The sequence below is a fragment of the Bison bison genome, unplaced genomic scaffold (genome assembly GCF_000754665.1).
Source record: "Bison bison bison isolate TAMUID 2011002044 unplaced genomic scaffold, Bison_UMD1.0 scf7180017864469, whole genome shotgun sequence".
NCBI classification, from domain to species: Eukaryota; Metazoa; Chordata; class Mammalia; order Artiodactyla; family Bovidae; genus Bison; species Bison bison.
This window is the reverse complement of record NW_011495030.1, coordinates 2,669,523-2,691,100: the sequence shown is the minus strand read 5'-3', so window position 1 is coordinate 2,691,100 and position 21,578 is coordinate 2,669,523. Positions and strand designations below refer to the sequence as shown.

At 41.0% G+C, this 21,578-nt stretch overlaps 1 protein-coding gene across 7 annotated transcripts in view; it reads left to right on the top strand.

Annotated features, from left to right (window-relative positions):
- The window catches only part of TJP2 (tight junction protein 2), a 104,063-nt gene that overhangs the window by 40,693 nt on the left and 41,792 nt on the right, over nucleotides 1-21,578 (top strand). For 5 of the 7 annotated variants that reach the window (XM_010860650.1, XM_010860648.1, XM_010860651.1 and 2 more), the window contains exon 2: nucleotides 20,292-20,345. In XM_010860650.1, the coding sequence (XP_010858952.1) occupies nucleotides 20,292-20,345 (54 nt within the window). Of the gene's footprint in view, nucleotides 1-11,828; nucleotides 12,214-20,291; nucleotides 20,346-21,578 lie in introns of those variants that run through there. The other 2 variants (XM_010860653.1, XM_010860654.1) reach the window with 2 other exon arrangements.

Below are 21,578 nucleotides of genomic sequence, written 5' to 3'. Positions count from 1 at the left end.
TTAAAAAAACAAAAATATAACTACCATATGATCTAGCAATTCTACTCCTGGGCATATATCCAGACAAAACTCTAGTTCAAAAAGATACATGTAAAAAAAAAAAAAAAAAAGATACATGTACTCCTGTGTTCATAGCAGCGCTATTCACAACAGTCAAGACATGGAAACAACCTAAATATCCATGAATGGATGAAGAAGATTTGGTACATACACACAATAGAATACTACTCAGCCATAAAAAGAACAAAATAATGCCATTTGCAGCAACATGGATGCAATTAAAGATTAAGTAAAGTCAGAAAGAGAAAGGCCCAAAGAAAGGCAATGCCAAAGAATGTTCAAACTACCACACAATTGCATTCATCTCACACACTAGCAAAGTAATGCTCAAAATGTTCAAGCTGGATTTAGAAATGGCAGAGGAAGCAGAGATCAAATTGCCAACATCCATTGGATCATCAAAAAGGCAAGAAAGTTGCAGGAAAACATCTACTTCTGCTTTATTGACTACACCAAAGCCTCTGACTGTGTGGATCACAACAGACTGTGGAAAACAAAAGAGATGGGAATACCAGGCCACCATACTTGCCTCTTGAGAAATCTGTATGCAGGTCAGAAAGCAACAGTTAGAACTGGACATGGAACAACAGACTGGTTCCAAATCAGGAAAGGAGTACGTCCAGGCTGTATATTGTCACCCTGCTTATTTAACTTATATGCAGAATACATCATGAGAAATGTTGGGCACAAGCTGGAATCAAGATTGTCAGGAGAAATATCAATAACCTCAGATATGCAGATGACACCACTCTTATGGCAGAAAGCAAAGAAGAACTAGAGTCTCTTAATGAAAGTGAAAGAGGAGAGTGAAAAAGTTGGCTTCAGACTCAACATTCAGAAAAGTAAGATCATGGCATCCGGTCCCATCACTTCATGGCAAATAGATAGGGAAACAATGGAAACAGTGACAGACTTTATTTTGTTGGACTCCAGAGTCACTGCAGATGGTGACTGTGGCCATGAAATTAAAAAAACATTTCCTCCTTGGAAGAAAAGTTATGACCAACATAGATAGCATATTAAAAAGCAGAGACATTGCCAACAAAGGTCCATCTAGTCAAAGCTATGGTTTTTCCAGTAGTCATGTATGGATGTGAGAGTTGAACTATAAATAAAGCTGAGCGCTGAAGAATTGATTTTTTTTCAACTGTGGTGTTGGAGAAGACTCTTTAGAGTCCCTTAGACTGCAAGGAGACCCAACCAGTCCATTCTAAAGGAAATCAGTCTTGAATATTCATTGGAAGGACTGATGTTGAAGCTGAAACGCCAATACTTTGGGCGCCTGATGCGAAGAACTGACTCATTGGAAAAGACCCTGATTCTGGGAAAGATTGAAGGCAGGAGGAGAAGGGGATGATAGAGGATGGGATGGTTGGATGGCATCACCAACTTAATCCATGGACATGAGTTTGAGTAAGCTTGGGGAGTTAGTGATGGACAGGGAGGCCTGGTGTGCAGCAGTCCATGGGGTTGCAAAGAGTCGGACCCGACTGAGCGACTGAACTAAACTGAAGAAAGAGAAAGACAAGTACCGTATGATGTCACTTATATGTGGAATCTAAAATATGCCGCAAATGAACCTATCTATGAAACAGAAACATAGACATAAAGAACAGACTGGTGGTTGCCAAGGGGGAGGGGGTTAATGGAGGGATTGATGCGAGGTTGCGGTTAGCAGATGTAAGCTTATATATATAGAATAGATAAACAACAAGGTTCTACTTAGAGAACTATGTTCAATATCCTATGATAAATCATAATGAAAAGGAATGTTTTAAAAAATACATATGTATAACTGAACCACTTTGCTGTACAGCAGTAATTAACACAACATTGTAAGTCAACTTTACTTCAATTTTAAAAATAAAAATGTATAAGAAGTACTTAGGCAGTTGAAGCCATAAATTGTAAAGTTTTAAATCTCATCCATAGATAATGGCTTAATAGAAAATTATTGCGTCTCTTACTGAGAGCTGGTTGAATTAGTGTTTTTGAAGGGTCATTTGCAAAGTTTTACTGATGTGCCTACAGAAAGAGTTCAGAATATTTTTTCTCCACGATCTCTTCTTTGTTTTTGCAGAAAAGTTTACCAAAAGAATACCAGAAAAATCTTCAAAGTATGAAAACAAGCACTGCTTCCGTAAATAAGCAGTGTTTTGTCCTCAAAATAGCATTTGACTCATCTTGATAGTGCTGTAAATTGCTAGAATTTAAGTTATTACACATGAAAAGACTTAGAAATGAGCATGTTCTTTAATTCAGAAATACCACAAATTATGGGGGAGGGGCTACATAGCAAGAATGTTAACTATAGTATTTGTTATAGTAGCAAAAAATTGGTTACTAGGGATATGGCTAATTATTTGGTAAGCATGACTATTTACAAATTTAAGTTAAACATTTGGTTCCTTAATTTCATTTTGGGTGCTCAGTAGATGCAAGTAGCTAATGGTTTTCATGACAGCTCTGCTAGCATGACACAAAGTTCTCTTGGGAACACTTGAGTGTGCGTCTTTAATGTGCATACTGATCACATGGGGGCTCTTGTTAAAATGCATATTCTTATCAATAGGTCCAAGGTAGGGCTTGAGATTCTGCTTCCAGGTGTTGGCAATACAGTATCGAAATGGGAGGTTCTTTAAGTTCCTGTGCTCATTCCCTGATTCTCATAGGAAAGGCCTGTCTTTGAGGTGCAGGTCTCTGTAGGTTTCCTAACTTGCTGGGGATTAGCCAGGCACACTGATACATGGTGGAAGCACCCTGTGTGAGCTGCCCTCTGATGGTGCCTTGAGACAGGGAGTGACAGTTGACCTTGGGTATTTAGTACAGGGCCAATCCTGCCGGCAGGATTTAGCTGAGCACTCTAATTGGTTTCCTAGCCTACCTTTTGACAGAGCAGTTTATAATTTTCTTTATCTTGGTACCAGCATGGGTGGTGGTTTGTATGTGTGTTTATTTTTTTAAAGTGAGGCTGTGTTTTAAGGTTATACAGGCTTAGTCAGATTTAAAATCATAGAGTAGACAGGACTGTGACTGTGTTGCCAAATTAGCTCCTCCTTTTTTGGCTTATTAATGGCTTCTTTGTGATTACAAATAAGAATGGCCTGTTAAATTGTAATTATAATTTATAGCTTAGTATCCAGAACTATGACCATAGAGGTATTAAGTGTAATTATCTGCTGATGGTATTGTTATTTTTTGCCTCATATCTTATTAAAATTGGACTCATACAGATCTGGATTCAGATAGCGACCATTCACCTGCTAGCTGTGGGGTTATGTGCAAGTTAATTAATACCTCAGGAGATGTATATATACATATACATATATATGTGTATATGTGGCTTTCCAGGTGGCACACTGGTAAAGAATCCACCTGCCAGTGCAGGAGATGCAGGTTCAGTTCCTGGGTTGGGAAGATACCCTGGAGTAGGAATACTGGAGTAGGATACCAGAATGGGTTGCTATTTCCTATGTATGTGTACGTGTGTGTGTGTGTGTGTGTGTATATATATTGCATTTCCCTGATGACTTAAGTTATAGAGCATCGTTTCATATGTTTATTTACCATATATATCAATAACCTCAGATATGCAGATGACACCACCCTTATGACTGAAAGTGAAGAAGAACTAAAGAGCCTCTTGATGAAAGTGAAAGAGGAGAGTGAAAAAGTTGGCTTCAGACTCAACATTCAGAAAACTAGGATCATGGCATCTGGTCCCATCACTTCATGGCAAACAGATGGGGAAACAATGGAAACAGTGACAGACTTTATTTTGCTGGGCTCCAAAGTCACTGCAGATGGTGATTGCAGCCATGAAATTAAAAGACATTTGCTCCTTGGAAGAAAAGTTATGACCAACATAGCATATTAAAAAGCAGAGACATTACTTTGCCAGCAAAGGTCTGTCTAGTCAAAGCAAAGATCTGTCTAGTCAAAGCTATGGTTTTTCCAGTAGTCATGTATGGATGTGAGAGTTTGACTATAAAGAAAGCTGAGCACCGAAGGATTGACGTTTTTGAACTGTAGTGTTGGAGAAGACTCTTGACAGTCCCCTGGACAGCAAGGAGATCCAACCAGTCCATCCTAAAGGAAATCAGTCCTGAGTATTCTTTGGAAGGACTGATGCTGAAGCTGAAACTCCAATACTTTGGCCACCTGATGCGAAGAACTGACTCATTGGAAAAGACCTTGATGCTGGGAAAGACTGAAGGCAGGAGGAGTAGGGGACGACAGAGGATGAGATGGTTGGATGGCATCACTGACCGAGTGGACATGAATTTGAGTAAGCTTGGGGAGTTAGTGATGGACAGGGAGGCCTGGCATGCTACAGTCCATGGGGTTGCAAAGAGTCGAACACGACTGAGCGATTGAACTGAACAGAACTTATTGCATATATATCTTCTCTCTGTTGAGGTCTTTGGCCCATTTTTTTTTAGTCCAGTAGTTTTCTTATTGTTGAATTTTAGGAGTTCTTTGTATATTTTGGAGAACAGCCCTTTGTCAGATGTAATTTTTGCAAATATTTTCTCCCACTCGGTGGTTTGTCTTCTTCTTCTCTTGACATTGCCTTTCACAGAGCAGAAGTTTTTTATTTTAATGAAGTTCAGCTTTTCAGTTCTTTGTTTTGTGGATCATCAGGACTTCTGTTTTCATATGTTAAAAAAGGGAGAAATTGTGTAGAGTTTTTGGAAGGATTACTGGGCAACAGCCATAAAGCATTCAGCACAGTGTCTGGCACATTGTAACATTCAGTTAATGATGATATATATCAGGCCCCTCATTTAAGCATGTGTATGCAAGGGCACAGTCATCAGGGAACCTATACGTAACTGGTTATTGGAAGAACCAGAAATAAAATAAAGTCCAGCCCAGTGCCCTTCGTGCACCCTCTTCTCAGCAAGTCACTGTGGATGAGTTACTGAGCCAGGTTGACTGAACCCAGGCCAACTGCTTGAAAGTGACTTTCATGCTTGTTAAGATGTTCTGAGTTGTCAGAGTGATGGGATCCATTGCAGGTCCGGTGTCCAAGCACCACCAGCCGTGTTTTTGGGGTGGGTTGTTTGTTTGCATGCCTGAGATCACTCGTCACTCATGGGTAGGTTCTGAAAGTCACAGAGGCTCTACAGTGGAAAGGATACAGGCGTGCTAGCCATGCTGACGTGGGGTAGAATCTGTCTTCTGCTACCTTGAACTTGTATGACCTCAGACAAGTTACTTTGTCTGACTTCAGTCTTTTCTGTAAAATGAGTCCGATAATTATGATAATGATGATAGCTGAAAATGACAGAGCATTTGCTGTTGGGGGGGCATCACCCTGAATTCTGGATATAAGTAATCTGATTACATTCTCACAACAACCCTAGCGGAGTAGGTCTTGTAACTGCCCTTGCTTTGCAGGTGGGGGAAACTGAAGCATGGAGAAGTTAAGTAATGGAAGTGGTAGAACAAGGATTAGCATCCCCACTCTCTGGGAATTCCCTGGGGGTCCAGTGGTTAGGACTCGGCGCGCTCATGAGTGAGGGCCCGAGATTTAATCCCTGGTTGGGAACCAAGATCCTACAGACCGTGTGGTACAGCCAAAAAATAAAAAAAAGGATCCTCACTTTTTGATTGCAGAATCCATGGTGCATTTTTTTAAGTCTTAAAAAAAGAAGCTTTATTGAGATACAGTTCACATATCAAAATAAAAAAGTACAATTCAGCGGGTTTTGGTATATTTACGGAGTTGTGTAACCAACACCATATCAGTTTGAGAGCATTTTTATCACCTCGTAAAGGAAACTCCATACCCATTTAGCAAGTTACTCCCCACTTTTACTGATATTCCCCTGTTCCTAGGCAACCACTAATCTACATGTGATCTCTGTGGATTTGCCTCTTCTGGAAAGTTTACATAAATGGAATCATAATATTTTGTGATTCTGCAAAATATAATGCATCTGGCTTCTTTTGCTAATAATGTTTTTAAGGTTTATCCTTATAGCATGTATTTTTATGTCTTTCCTTATTAGCCTGAATAATAATCTGTTGTATTCATATACTGCATTTTATTTACCCACTTATAGTTGATGGACATTTGGGTGGTTTCCACGTTTTTGCTACGATAAATAATGCCACTGTGAACATCTGTGTACAGGTGTTTGTGTGGACATATATTTTCATTTCCCTTGGGTTCCATGATGTGTTCTTAGTTAATCATGCTGTGGTCTTCTGGGAAAAAGAACAGGTTCTTAAACGGGAGTGGTCACCTTATTATTGCTGCTGCAGAATTATGGTGGGGACCTTAATGGAGAGTGTTAATTGTGTGATGAGCACTGGGTGAAGCTCTTTATAAGCATTTCTCCATTCAGTCCTCACAACAATTATAAAGGGTAGGGATTTTGAGCCCATTTTGTAGATGAAGCAACTAAGCCTCAGCAAAGGAGCTGCTCCAGCTCATGGAGCTTGTCAGGTGTGCGGGAGCTGAGCTTGGGCCCTGGCATGTGCAGCAAGGGAGCTGCTCCAGCTCGTGGAGCTTGTCAGGTGTGCGGGAGCTGAGCTTGGGCCCTGGCATGTGCAGCAAGGGAGCTGCTCCAGCTCGTGGAGCTTGTCAGGTGTGCGGGAGCTGAGCTTGGGCCCTGGCATGTGCAGCAAGGGAGCTGCTCCAGCTCGTGGAGCTTGTCAGGTGTGCGGGAGCTGAGCTTGGGCCCTGGCATGTGCAGCAAGGGAGCTGCTCCAGCTCGTGGAGCTTGTCAGGTGTGCGGGAGCTGAGCTTGGGCCCTGGCATGTGCAGCAAAGGAGCTGCTCCAGCTCATGGAGCTTGTCAGGTGTGCGGGAGCTGAGCCTGGGCCCTGGCATGTGCAGCAAGGGAGCTGCTCCAGCTCGTGGAGCTTGTCAGGTGTGCGGGAGCTGAGCTTGGGCCCTGGCATGTGCAGCAAGGGAGCTGCTCCAGCTCGTGGAGCTTGTCAGGTGTGTGGGAGCTGAGCTTGGGCCCTGGCATGTGCAGGGCTGTAGAGGGCTGTTCCCACTACGTTTTGTGGCCGTGTTTATCAGAGGCATTTATGACCATCCCACCTCCTCCTTGAAAGTTTACTGGCCTGGTATTTACTGTGTTTTTGTGGGAGTTTGCTTCAATTCGCCCTGTCAAACAGATGAGGAGATCCTTGTTTTTACCAACTGGCAGTGGAATTGAGTGGGTGCCCAAGGTCCTGGGTCGGTTGGGAGGGGCAGAGTCTTGGCTGGAAGTGTCGTCTTGGAGCCTGGGTTCATTGCTTTTTGCATTTCAGCACAACAGCTTTTGAAATGCACCTCTAGGCGAATTGTTGTCCTCTCTCTGTTCTTTATTATTTACTTAAATATGCGCTGAAACTTTACCTTAGGTAAACAAAACGTGACGGGTTAAAATAACAACAGCAGCAAAACCCTCATAACTCCGGTACCCATCAGCAGTAGGTCTGGAATCTAGTCCTGGGAATTGTTGAGCTATCGAGAATCCCTCTTTAAACTGCTGTGTGTAGGTTTTTTCGCTCACCCTGGTCACACTCAGCTGTGTCCGTTGTGAGTTGTGTGCTGTGAGCACACTGAGTACACTATTTGTCACTGTTCCCCGTCAGCGTGCACCTTAGTGAGTTGTGAAGGGAGGGTAAAGAGCTGGTGATGATCTTGTTATCATCAAGAACGTGAAATGCTTATGGAATCAACTATGAGAGACTTTAAAAAAAAAAAAAAAAGAATTACATAAGGGTTTGTTTAACTCACTGCTGACTTGGTTACTGCTACTGGAAGGATTTAGCTTTGAGGAGACACAGGCAGGTGACTGGAAGCCAAAATCTTGGTTTATAATTTAAAACTAGCAAGAGTGAAGCTCGTTTTCAAACTTTTCTGGGAAAAAGGAGTTTCTATAGGTTGTGGGCATCTGTGAAAAACTCCACAGAGCGCTGTGAGCAAGGTACCTGCTGGTGTTGATAGCTTCCTTCTGTTCCAGTTCTCACACTCATATTGTCTCTTATTTCTGGGGTGGGTGTGTGTTTTAAGACTCCCAAGCTGTAGATTAAGTTATTTAACACCTCTGTTCCATGCTGGGAGTGTAGCATCCAGTGCTTACTTCCCAGCTACACCGAGTGCCTGTCCACATTGTCTTGGACACACCTTACAGGTTATCCCTCCTGCTCGGCCTGTGGCCCTCTCCCCGGATATCCACCCACCCACAGGTCAGTCATCTTTCAGCTCTGGGGTACACAGCCGTCCACCCTGGACCTCTCCTCGCCGTTTCATGACATGCACCCACGCCATCAGTTCCGCATCGTATACACCTGCCCTTCCCTCGGAGATCACCCTGCTCCAGCCCCATGTGGCCTTTTTTTCATGATTATAAGCTTGTTTTTCACCTCATGGCCTTTGTGTCTACTGCTCCCTCTACTTGGAGAGAGGTCCAGGTTTTCTTAGGATTCCTTCTTTCCAGTGTCACATCCCATGGCAGTTACTGCTACTGGAGATTATATGTTTACTTGTCTGTTGTCTGTTTTCTCTGTTAAAATCCTTCCTGTGTGGGGAGAACTGATTCGTGTACCCCCAGCAGTGTCTGAGATGTCCCAGCTTCCTGAGTATTTGTTGAGTTTATGAGCCTTGTCTATCCATCTACTGTTGTAGTTGGACTGCATTGGGATTACTGTTTACGTGTCCTGGTTCCCCCCTGGACTGTCACTGCCTGAGGGTAATGTTGTAGGATGATTTTTCTTTTATCCACAGGGTGGGTGCTAATTGCTCAGTAGATGTTTTTCAAATAAGTGACTATGGATCTTGGGAGAGGTAAATCCCTAAACTCTTGATCTTCTCATGGAGGCAGCTGTCCACCGCCAAATGTCCATTAGATGCCACTGATAAAACATCTGCTCATCAGAACAGGCTGCAGTGGTTCTGATGGCCTTTTCACTAGCGGCCCTCTGCCTTTCTTTTTCAGGGTCTGTGCCCTCTGCTGCTCTTTGGGTCCTGCACAATCCAGTGCACATGTGTTCAGTCGTGTTTGACTCTTTGCGACCCCATGGACTGTAGCCCGCCAGGCTCCTCTGTCCCTGGGATTTCCCAGGCAAGAATACCAGAGTGGGTTGCTATTTCCTTCTCTAGAGGAAATCTTCCCGACCCGTGGATCCAACCCGCAACTCCTGCATTGACAGGCAGATTCTTTACCACTGAACCACTTTATAAACCCTGCACAACTGACCCCCACCCCCAGTTGTATTCATTCGTCAGACCTCATCTCAGTGGCCTTGTTCATGGGAAATAGCTCCTATTCCCCAGTCATCCAATGAGATCAGGTGCTAGCTCCTGTCAAACTTCCTGAAGACAGTGCTATATATGGTTTGATCCTCATTTGAACATCAGGATCTGGCTTGGTAAACGTTTGTTGAATGAGTGAGTAAAGAATTAATATGAAAGTATATACACTACTATATGTAAAATAGATAGCCAATGGAAAATGGCTGTAATACTCAGGGAGTTCAAACTGGTGCTCTGTGACAACCTAGAGGGGTAGAATGGGGTGGGAGGTGGGAGGGAGGTACAAGAGGGAGGGGACATATGTATGCCTAAGGCTGATTCATGCTGAGGTATGGCAGAAACCAACACAATATTGTAAAGCAATTATCCTTCAATTAAAAATAGATTTTAAAAAACTAGTATATTTACATACCCATGTTCATAGCGGCAGTATTCACAATTCAAGAGGTAATAGTAACCCAAATGTCCATTGATGGATGAATAAATAAAATATGGCATACCACATACAATGGAATATTAGCCTTAAAAAGGAAGGACAATCTGGCACATGTAGCAAGGATTAACCTTAAGGACATTATGCTAAATGAAATAACCCAGAACCAAAAAAGCCAAATACTATGATTCCACTTGCATGAGATATTCGAAATAGTTACGTTCATGGAAACAGAAAGAATAGTGATTGTGAGGGGCTGAGAGGAGGAGGAATGAGTTGTTGTTGAAAGGGTCTATAGTTTCAGTTTTGCAAGATGAGAAAGTATTGGAGATTGGCTGCGTAACAATATCAACAGACCTAACACTACTGAATTGAATACTTAGAAGTGGTTAAGATGGTACATTTTATGTTATGCAGTGTTTTTTTTGTTGTTGTTTTCCTAAGTTGTGTCCATGTTGTTTTGCTGCAGTCATCTCTGACTCTTTGTGAGCCTATGGACTGTAGCCCTCCAGGTTCCTCTGTCCATGGGATTCTCCAGGCAAGAATACTGGAGTGGGGATCTTCCCAACCCAGGGATTGAACCCACATCTCTTATGTTTCCTGCATAATTAAAAAAAAAAAAAAAGAGTGAGTGATGGCAGAAACCGTAAGTTCTGGAAATCATTGAAGAAAAATCTGGAATTGTTAACTTGTAGAATGCCAGTGACTTCTAGGTAGTGTTCATACATTTAAGGGAAAGAAGTATTTATTTCCTCATCAGGGCAGCAGGAGTGTTTTCCTGAGGATGGTCACAGGAAAGGAGCAAGCTGCTTTGTGCCCTCCATCCATGCTCCTCTGTGCCTGGGGCCTGGGCTGAGCCTTGCTGGTGTGGGGCACCTGCACACCCTGCACACCCGGGGTCGAGTCCTGGGCATCCGCTCAGCTCCCAAGGTCCCACTTCAGTAGGGCTCCTTTGTCTTCCGTGCCCTCTCAGTGTAAGATTTGAAACAAACTTTCATTCATTTCTGATCCCGTTTTGCTGGCCCAGCACTTCTGAAGCACCTACTCTTACGGAGTCCAAGGGAAGGCCCTGAACACTTTAGAGAGCCCATTCAGCATGTGCGCTTTGCGCTTTGTAGGGAGAGGTTGCTGCGTTCCAGGCTGACACTGGCCCTCTGAGGTGTAGGTATATTTTCCTCATTTAGTTATGTTATCCCAGGCCCCACAGCTCGGTGACAGGACAGAGATGGCCCCCAGATTGTCCTTGCCTCTGCGTAAAGTTGCTCCTTATCCAGTATTCTTGCCTGGAAAATCCCATGGACAGAGACGGCTGGTGGGCTACATAGGGTTAGGGTTAGGGTTACAGTCCACGGGGTCACAAAGTGTCAGACACAACGGGGCACACAACCTCAAACAATGTAGAGGGCACGCTCCTCCTTGCAGCCAGCTCAGTCTGGCCCATTGGTGTAACATACAATATATGGTGACAAGGACCACCACTCCCCAAGACCATGCTTCCAAAATCCCAACCTAGCTCCCAAACCCCCAGCATCCCATACAGGCTTTCTTAGATGTTCAAAAACCCAAAATGTGCTTTTCCACCCCCACCCTCTGCAAGTGGTGAAGGCAGAGAAATGGAGAGCAGGGCTCTTTGTTATTCTTTTATCTGTGAAGTTTACAGAAAGGGGCGAGAGAGGAGGAGGCTCTGCTGAGTGAGCACTCTGCCCCCGCTATGGCCCTGACTGTACCCACTGCCCGAGTGTAGACGTAGTTATCTCCAAGGATGAGCAGCTTCGTATCTTCAAGCCTTTTAATTTTCTAGGTGATAACAGCAATCCTAGGCACCTGAAACATTACCGGTTGCTGTTCAGCCAGCTTATGCTTTTCGTGTATGTGTGGGGCGGCGTGGGCAGCGAGGGGGAGCATCTATGTACATAAATACTTCTCTAAGTGTTCCTTTCCACAATATTGCTCTAGAATGTCCTACTTAACTTAAAAATTTCTACTCAGATACTGAATCATTTTACATGTCTAAAAGGAATATTTACTCTTAATTCTCTAGTTCTCTGGCATGGGAGAGAGGGAGGGAAAGAAAGCCAGCAGAGTGGTGCAAATCCAGAATGCTCTCTTTTTCCTCATAAGTAGTGCTTTTCAGAGTGTTTGGTGTCCCGCTGTATGGATGTGTCACTGTGTGAGATGACAACAGGATTTGCTGGGAATGTGGGCCACTATTGTATCCGCCTTACGTAACCACGTGGAGTGGTGGCAATGGGCGAGCAGCCTGGGATGTAGGCAGTGCCCTGGCTAGTCACCCTCCAGAGGCCATGAAGACCGCACAGTTCCTCCAGAGGATGTGGGTCCAGGCTGTTAAAAAGTTGGGGAGATTGAAAGGCCATGTGAGTCCCTCTGCAAGCTCTCCTTTCCCCCTTTTCTTCCCCAACCTTTCTTTGTGGGAAATTGGGAGGGGGAGCCTTCTCACAGTGATTCCTTTCTCCTCTGATTTATTTGTGCTTTGGGCAGCCCTCAGGAACGAACTGTGAGATGCAGATTGTAGTCATTGGTGGGTTTAAAAAATACTTGTCTTATATTAGGCAGACTTATGTGAAACTGATAGCCTCTTAATGGGATTTATGAATCAAAGGCTGCTGTTTTCCCTGTGTTGGGAATCTGCGAGCACAGTGTTGCTTTCTGGGGAAAGATGTTTGTTTATATTTGGGTAATTGTAATTTCTTATTTTGGGTAAAAAGCTTTCTGCTTCCCTATCTAGCAGAAATCTATATTTTTCTTCTTACTATTATTTTTTAGTATTCTTTTTATCTTGGTTTCTAAATGATAGAAAAAAGTTTTTTCCCTTGTTCTTTTTTTCCCCCAATAGATTGAACATGGAATGCACTGTAGCATGTATAAGCGTTTACTTCTATGATGGGATTTTTATCAAACATGTCCCTTATGGGCAGATATTGATTCATCTCTGGCTCTGACTTTCCATCACTGAAAACCAACAGTTTGTAGATAAGAAGCTTAGAAATTTCCTGTCGGGAGAGTCAAGGCAGTGAAGACTTTTAGTGACTGCCTCCTAGTTGTTTTTTATCACATTTTGATATTCTTTATGTAAAATATGGGATTTACCTATTTGGCCAAGATTTTTCAAAGGAAAGAAACTTTAACAACTAGAGAGTATTTTTAGAGACAAATCAAATAACTATTTGTCCCTTTCTCATTCTTCATGTATATACGTTACTGCCAACACAGAGCTTTTTATTTACAGTTTTTAAAAAATGGCCCCCTTTTATCTTTCTGCGTTGTCTAGGAATGAGTCATTACAATTTCGTGGGGGTGGTTATTCACCTTACATACAGAAAAAGTGAAAGTGATGTAAGGAAGAGCACTGGAGATCCTCCTGCTGCTGGAATGTTGTTTCTTGGGTTGAAAAGGAGACTTGGCTTCTTCTGCAGCCTTCTGCTCCTCTGGAGCCAGCCTGCTTCTGCACCTTGCCTGCCTTCAGGCACCTCTCAAATTACTGCTCCCATCCCCTCCTTGCCCTCTGGCAGTCTGAATGATCGCACTTTTGCTCTTTGGCTTTGCCATCTGTACTTCATTAACGAATATTGGTATGAAGTCCTTGGGCTAGGAATCATTGGGTACGCTTTGGTGTTCACTCATGAGCCCACCCTTCCTTCCTCCCTGTTTTTTAACTCACAAAGTGTTTGGTATATAAGAGAATTATGTATCTAAATCATAAAGTGTAATTATAAAATACACTCGTGAGCCCGTCACGATGCCCGTGGACCCTCACTAGGGTGGACCCCAGGTCCTGCCTCACTCATCTACCTCATCCTGGGTCACACACACACGCAAACACCTCTAAACAAAAGTGTACAGTGCAGTGGTGTCCCATATATTCACATTTCCACAAAATAGTGTTTGCTCTTTGAATTATGTAAAATGATAGCTCTCTATATAAATCCTTGTAGGATGTTATGTTTGAGATGCTTCTGTGTTGTGAATGTGTGGCTCTAGTTTTCATTGCAGTACAGCATTGCATTTTAATAATATATCACAATTTATTTGTCTGTTCTGCCCTTTATAGATCATTCAGGTTGTCTCAGTTTGGGCTCTTGAAACATTCCTGCTGTGAATACTCTGTGGATCTGTGCGTGCGCACATACTGGCACATTTCTCTTGGGCCTCTGACCAGGAGAGAAATCATTGCATCGTGAATATGACTCCCTTTACCCTGCCTGATATGTGTGTACTTTTCCTATGGCCTTGCATGTGAAGCTCTCCGAAGGCTAAGCAGCGCCCTGCCCGCGTTCATTTGCAGTGTCTAAATATTGATGGCAGTTCTCGGATCTCTGCACAGCTGGGCACAGGTTAGGTGGGGCCCGTTGGCCCAGTTTGAAAGGCATGGTCTCAGCTGTCAACTAAGCCGACGCATGCCTGCAGGCTGTCCCTGGGGATGTATCGGGAGCTGATTTTCTGTGATTGTGTAGGGTGCTGTGTGTTTCTGGAAAGATAGTTATCCAGATGAGGCAGAGAAGACACTCAGTGATTTGCTGTTTTGGGCACACCTGTGGTTGGTAAGCTCTATGTGGACTTTGGCTGTTTTATTCACCTGTAGTCCAGGCACCACAAACCCACATGCTTGGCACATAATGGATGCTCAATAAGTATTTTTGAGTGAGTGAATAAGTGAACGAATGAAAGAATGAAGGGTTTTCTGTGAGACCTTTGTAAAAAGTCACAGCTTTATGGGTTGTGTGCAACATGAAGTGAAGTGAAGTGAAGTAGCTCAGTTGTGTCCGACTCTTTGCGACCCCATGGACTGTAGCTTATCAGGCTCCTCCATCCATGGGATTTTCCAGGCAAAAGAGTGCTAGAGTGGATTGCCATTTCCTTCTCCAGGGGATCTTCCCAACCCAGGAATCGAACCCGGGTCTCCATGCAACATGGTTTATTTTTAATGCTCAAGAGAGCTATTAAAATTTATTTTCACTCTAATTTCTTCACCTTTAAAATTAAAATTTGAAATTTATCATTTAATATAGTCTCTTAAAATTTAAGTAGTTAATAATGGTTTGTGTCACAGCCCATTAACTCTAGGTAAGAAAAGGTTGCTTATAATCTGAGTGGTTTCATAACAAGTTGATAAAGTCTTTGGCGTTTGGCAAGGTCTGATTGATTTAAAAATTTGATTCATTCATGTGATTGGCACAGTAGTGGTAAGGGATTAATCCTTTCTCTGACAAATCGAATTTAAATTACTCCTGCAGGCAGCACAGGATTACTTAAAGGCAGTTTAATCTTATTAAGAAAGAATAGCGAATTACAAAAGCCAGGTTCATACTTGGAGAATGTTTTGAAGTAATATATTTATTTTGCTAACTGATAAAAAATTTTAAACTGTTAATAGAGAGTTTTCTGTTTTTATTTTTGACATATATTCTAAAAGCAATGTGCTCATAAAAATATTCTCTAAACCCTCACAACTTCTGGAGAAATTCCAGTCCTTTCCCTGTATGCTTACAAAAATAAATAAGTCAGGGAAATAAGAAACAAGAACAAACAATGATGTTTTGTACCTTGATTCTTTTTCCTTTAATTGACATTTAAGTGTGTGTGTGTGTGTATATATATATATGTATATAAAACCAGTCTCTTATTGTTGAGCACTTAATTGATTATTAAAAACTATAAACAGCTGTATATGTATATAAATTTATATGTATATCTTTGTGCACTTGTACAAGTATTTCTGTAGAATAAATTACTAGAACTGGAACTGATTGATTAAGTGGCATGTAGATTTTACATTTTGAAATAAATTAGGCATTTGCCTTCTGGAAGATTTATTCCAATTTATATCCCCACTGCTTCCCAAGAACAGGCTGGCCTAAAAACATAAAACTAATTCTCTTTCTAATTGAAAATATGGTCATCATGATGAAAAAAACTTTAGAAATGGACAGAAGTTAAATGATTATTTCAGTGCCTGTGTGTTTCACTGTGAATTGATTTATTTAACCTAAAGATCACTGTCCTTTTGGGAATTATACTCTCCATCCACCCCATAGCATTGTCCAGTCCTCGGGGTCATTGTCATCTTTCCTGATGACTTTTAAACACATTTTTGGGGTAGGATACTGAATGATGTTTTTTCTTAATGCATGAGAGTATAGCTATATTCAAAGAGGAGTTGGCAACTGTATTTATTTTACCACAACTTTCAGAGTAATTCACTGTTGAACTCTGTCAGCTTTAAAGTAAAGTGCAGAGAAGAAACTTGGAAAACATACGTGTTAGTAAGATTACTTCCAGGTAATGGTGGATTGGTTGTATTGAAGCCACATTGAAAACAGGTGTCGAGATGTTAGGAAGTGTTCTGTGAAAATGGAAAGGGACGATCGGTTCTGATCAGCTGGATTTCTGCTTATTATTTCCCTTTAAGAAAAAACACTTTAAAAAAAAATAATAGGAAAGTTGTGTTATACTGGCACAAATTGGAAAATGCTGTTATAGAAAACAAAAATCCAGAGAGAAATGGCCATAAACTATTTCTCTCTGGAACACCAGACCATAGGCACCTGAGTTTCCAGCTAACCACCTCAAGCGTGATATGGAAAAAGCAGAGAGCCACTGAATGGAGTAGAAATTTACTTTAAAGGAAAACTTGTATGTAATAGAAATCGGTGCCTTCATCATATTAATTGGGTGATGAATGAATAATATATCCATTAGTTTATGGAAAAGAAAACATTTTTGAGTGCCTACTCTGTGTGCCAGACACTGTTCTAGAAGATATGAGACAAAAGTGAGTGAGATAGAAAAAAGTCACTTGAAAATCCATTTTCTTTTTTTTTAATTGAATAACAGTGATCATGGTGAATAAACTTAAACAGTGGGAGAGATTTACATATTTGAGACAGTCACCTCTTTCGAACGCTTACATATTTCATTGTGTTGCCATGCCTTCATTTAGCCTAAGCATCACCCCTTTTTGGACACTAATGCACCCCACCCCAAAAGCACTCAGTCCCAGGTGTGCTGGTAGCACAGAAACTAATTCTCACCTTTTCCAGGCACCATTTTTTGAGTTCTTTCTAACCCTAGAGACAATCTAAGTTCTATTTTTAAATCTCTTTCTGAGAATTCTGATCTCTTGGAACCAGATGGTATTAACCAGGGAAATGTCCCCACAGTGAGTACATAGAGGGAGGAGGGAACTAAAGGATTATAAACTCCTCTCGATTTGAGTAATCAGTGGCAGCCACTCAAAAGTAGTCTTGCTCATCTTTACAAACAAAATTGCCTTTTTCTAACCCCATTCTACCAAAAGAAAGAAATTATCTGCCAAGTGGCATCTCCGCCCCCCCCCACCAAGCCTAAGAGTTTAACTGGGTGAAACAGGATGACAGTATCTGGACATGTTTTGATTCTCTTCTCTCAGTCTTATTAGTAGCAGTGCGGGAATTGGCAAATTTGAGTTTAAAAAAATTTTAATGTAAAATAGCTAGTGAGTTTTTCTTAAATTATTTGTAAATAAGAACAGTAAAGCTTTTTATTCATATAATTAAATTTCTTTAAGTCCTTATGTTTTAGATATTGTCTGTTAAAAAAACATGTAACTAGATCTTCTTGTTTTTAATCCATTTTGACCATCTGTCTTTGTTGTGATAACTCTACATTCATTTCTACAATCATAGTTTATGTTTTGTACTAATATTTGCCCGCCTTTTACTAAATTTCCCATTTTGTCTCTTCTGCCTTCTTTTGGATTGACTTTTCATTTTATTTTTCCCTTTGCTATTCTGGAAGTTATATATTCTAATTATTCTTATGGTGGTTATACCAGAAAATTTAATATGTGGATTTACTCAATGAAGTTCAAAATTAATCAACAGTTTAATTCTGCTCTTGAATGCAATATTTAGAATAATTAAATCATGTTACAGTCTTCTAGATTTATATACTGTGTTGCCTGGGTGTGTGTGTGTGTGTGTGTGTGTGTGTGTGCGTGTGCTCAGTTGTTTCCTACCTTTTGAGACCCCATGGACTGTAGCCAGCCATGCTTCTCTGTCCATGGAATTTTCTAGGTGAGAATACTGGAGTGGGTTGCTATGCCCTCCTCCAGGGGATCTTCTGACCCATGGATCGAACCCACATCTCCTGCATCTCCTACTTCGGCAGGTGGATTCTTTACCACTGAGCCACTTGGGAAGCTCACAGAATTTTAGTTCTGTCTTAGTTAACTCTCAGAAATTTCACATTTGTTACAGTTGCATATAGCCAATATACATCCAGATGTACATCCCTTCTTGTCTTTTATTCTTCTTTCTGGGATTATTTTCCTTTCTTAAATTTGTCCTTTGGAAGTTCTTTTACTGCTTGTCTGTGGTAATAGTCTGTCTTAATTTTGTTTTTTAAAAAATGTCCGTCCCCCAAATCAACAGATACTATTTTAAAGATATAGTTCTACTAAGTTCAGGCTTTCATTATTGCTGTTTCAAAGTCAAATGTTATTCTAATCGCTCTTTTGTACTCTTTTCTGCCTGCTGCTAAGTCACTTCAGTCGTGTTTGACTCTGTGCGACCCCATAGACGGCATAGTCGGCAGCCCACTAGGGTCCTCTGTCCCTGGGATTCTCCAGGCAAGAACACTGGAGTGGGTTGCCATTTCCTTCTCCAACGCATGAAAGTGAAAAGTGAAAGTGAAGTCACTCAGTTGTGTCCGACTCCTAGCCACCCCATGGACTGCAGCCCACCAGGCTCCTCCGTCCATGGGATTTTCCAGGCAAGAGTACTGGAGTAGGGTGCCATTGCCTTCTCTTTTCTGCCTACCTGCTCTCAAGTCTTATATCTTTTTCTGTAGTAAGATTACCATGTTTTTCAAAGTGATTTTTTTAATTTGTTTTTTTAATTTACCCTGTTTGTGATGTATCAGTCTTGAACCTGAGGAATCATCAGGTCGTCTTGTTTTGGAGTATTGCATCTGTCTCATTTTCTTAACTTCTGGAAATCTAAATAGACACATTGTAAGACTATCTCACTTTCAATTTCTTTCACCTGCTTCACTTTTTTAATGATTTGTGCTGCACCGGGTAATTTATTCACATCTTTCTTCCAATTCATTATTATCTTCAACTTTCTATGCTATGTGGTTCAATCCATTTTTAAACTTAATTTTATTATCGTATTTTTTTTATTTTTAAAAAAATTTTAGATTTGCCTGGTCATTTTTGATACTATTCTTTGATTACACTTTGAATTCCCCCTTTTTAATTTCTTATGAAAAACACATGAAACATATACTTTTCTTTTGGTCTGTGATTGATTTTTTCCAAAATGCACAGCCTTTGATTCTGCAGTTTATTTCTCTTAACTCTCACTAATGATGACCTGTTTTGTGTTTGTGTTTAAACTGTGAACTCGTTTGTGTTCCACAGATACTTGTCTGCAGGATTCTCTGAAGCCTGTTTTTTAGTGTGTTCCTGGGTATTTTTAGTGTGTTCGTGGAATATTTCATTCACTCCATGTACCTGGGTGGTGCCGCCAATGTAGAACCACTTTGGGTATGAGTGTTTTAGTAGGGGAGGGTGTCGTCACATCTATAATATGAATTTCAGTCTCAAGCCTGAGTGAGTACAGGTCTCTCAATACAGGAATTCTCCAGAGAGATATTTTTAGTTCTTTCCACTCTGCCCAGAGCCAAGAATGAGACAGGCAGCTGTGCTTGCTGTCTCCATCTGCCTCGCGTGCTTTTCCCCCTTATACATCCACTCTGATCTGATCTCTACCCTGTTTACATCTGCAGTTTTCTCTCTTTCCAGCCTCCTGTTGAAATGCCTGCTGCAGTGCTGCCTTATCTCTCTGGTTTTGAGCTTTCTTGGCATTTCTTGTCTTTAATGATTTCCCCTCAAAGCTAGCATGCATTTAATGGATTATTATGATTATGAAATGATATCCACTATTTTTCAGGTTTGTCTATACATCTATTTTAGAATATTGTCAGAAATTGATACCTAGGGGGTCTGTTTATGCTGGTATTATCATCTTTTACACCCATAATACTGATGGGGAAAAGGCCAAGGGGTCCCACACACCTTGATACAAATAGTATCAAGTTTGGCACTCTCTTGATAAAGGCCAAAGATTCCCTTAGACTTAAAAATGCATAAACTTGCCTAGGAAGTTGCTTTTGACAGGAGGAAGGGGAATTTTTTTTTTTAATTGAAATATATCTGTTTCCAACTCTAGATAAGGGCTTTTATTATGACCATGTTTTGGAGTGGTGATAAGAAAAAAGCTTAACACTTAATATTTCTTCCTTTTTAGGGTCTATCTCTCAGTATGTATTTCACTAATTTTCCTTGTATTGTTAAGACTGTCATTTCACTGAAGGAAAGTGTGTTTGAAAATAAGTAGTATAATGTTCCCACTCTTTTTGATGTGTGCAATGTGTGAGCTGGCCTTTCTATGGAGACATTTTGAATTACAGTTTTATTTGTAGCATTGAAATGCTTGTGGTTTTAATCAAATTGGTTTTGATTCTTTTAAAACAGGCTCCAGGCATGGAAGAACTGATATGGGAACAGTACACTGTGACCCTACAGAAGGTGAGTGTAACGTATGTCATATCTGCTACAATCTGTTCTTATATTTACAGATCATGGATCTTTTTTTAATTGAAGTATAGTTGATTGACTATGTTTCAGGTATACAGCACAGTGATTCATGTGTATATGTATACAGAAACACATACACACTTTTTCAGATTCTTTTCCATTATAGGTTATTAAAAGATACTGAATATAGTTTCCTGTGCCTTCTAGCAGGACTCTGTTGTTTATTTTATATATAGTTGTATGTATCTGTTCATCTCAGATTCCTAATTTATTCCCCCTTCCTTTTCCCCTTTGGTAACCTTAAGTTTGTTTTCTATGTCTCTGTTTCTGTTTTATGGGTTCATTTGCATTAATATCTTTTCTTGGATTCCACATACAAGTGGACTGTTGCTGCTAAGTCACTTCAGTCGTGTCCGACTCTGTGCGACCCCATAGACAGCAGCCCATCAGGCTCCCCCGTCCCTGGGATTTTCCAGGCAAGAACACTGGAGTGGGTTGCCATTTCCTTCTCCAGTGCATGAAAGTGGAAAGTGAAAGTGAAGTCGCTCAGTCATGTCTGACTCTTAGCGACCCCATGGACTGCAGCCTACCAGGCTCCTCCGCCTATGGGATTTTCCAGGCAAGAGTACTGGAGTGGGGTGCCATTGCCTTCTCCAATACAAGTGGACATATAATGACTGTTATTCCATTTATATATACCATAACAGATCATGGATCTTATTTTTTTGTACACAGACACAATTACTGCATTAACAAGGATTTGTATGTTCTATTTTTGGCTAAGATCTGTATAATATAGAAGAATCATAGAGATTCATTAATGTATTCACATGTCTTCAGATAGAATATTTTACAGGAAAAAGAGGAAAGAAAAGGAGGAATGGAAATAATCTGTTCTGTTTAATGTTAAGGCAGCTTCTACAACATCTGTAATTTTAAGTATAGCATTTATAACATCGTTCCCTCAGTAAGTTTTAAGTCCAAACTAGACTTCAAAACGTTGGTTTAGCACTCGGGAGACATGGGTTGTATTCCTTGTCCCACTCCTGATTGTATTAATGGGGCTAAGTTAATCAGATTTTTAATGATGCCCCCTCACCCTTCCCCCGACACACATGGGATTGAAAGTAGAAGTAATATCATAAAGTTAGATCATAAAATACATCAATGTATTTTACTGCATTTTTAAAGTTATGTCACAGGTATTACCCCTCTTGGTTAAAT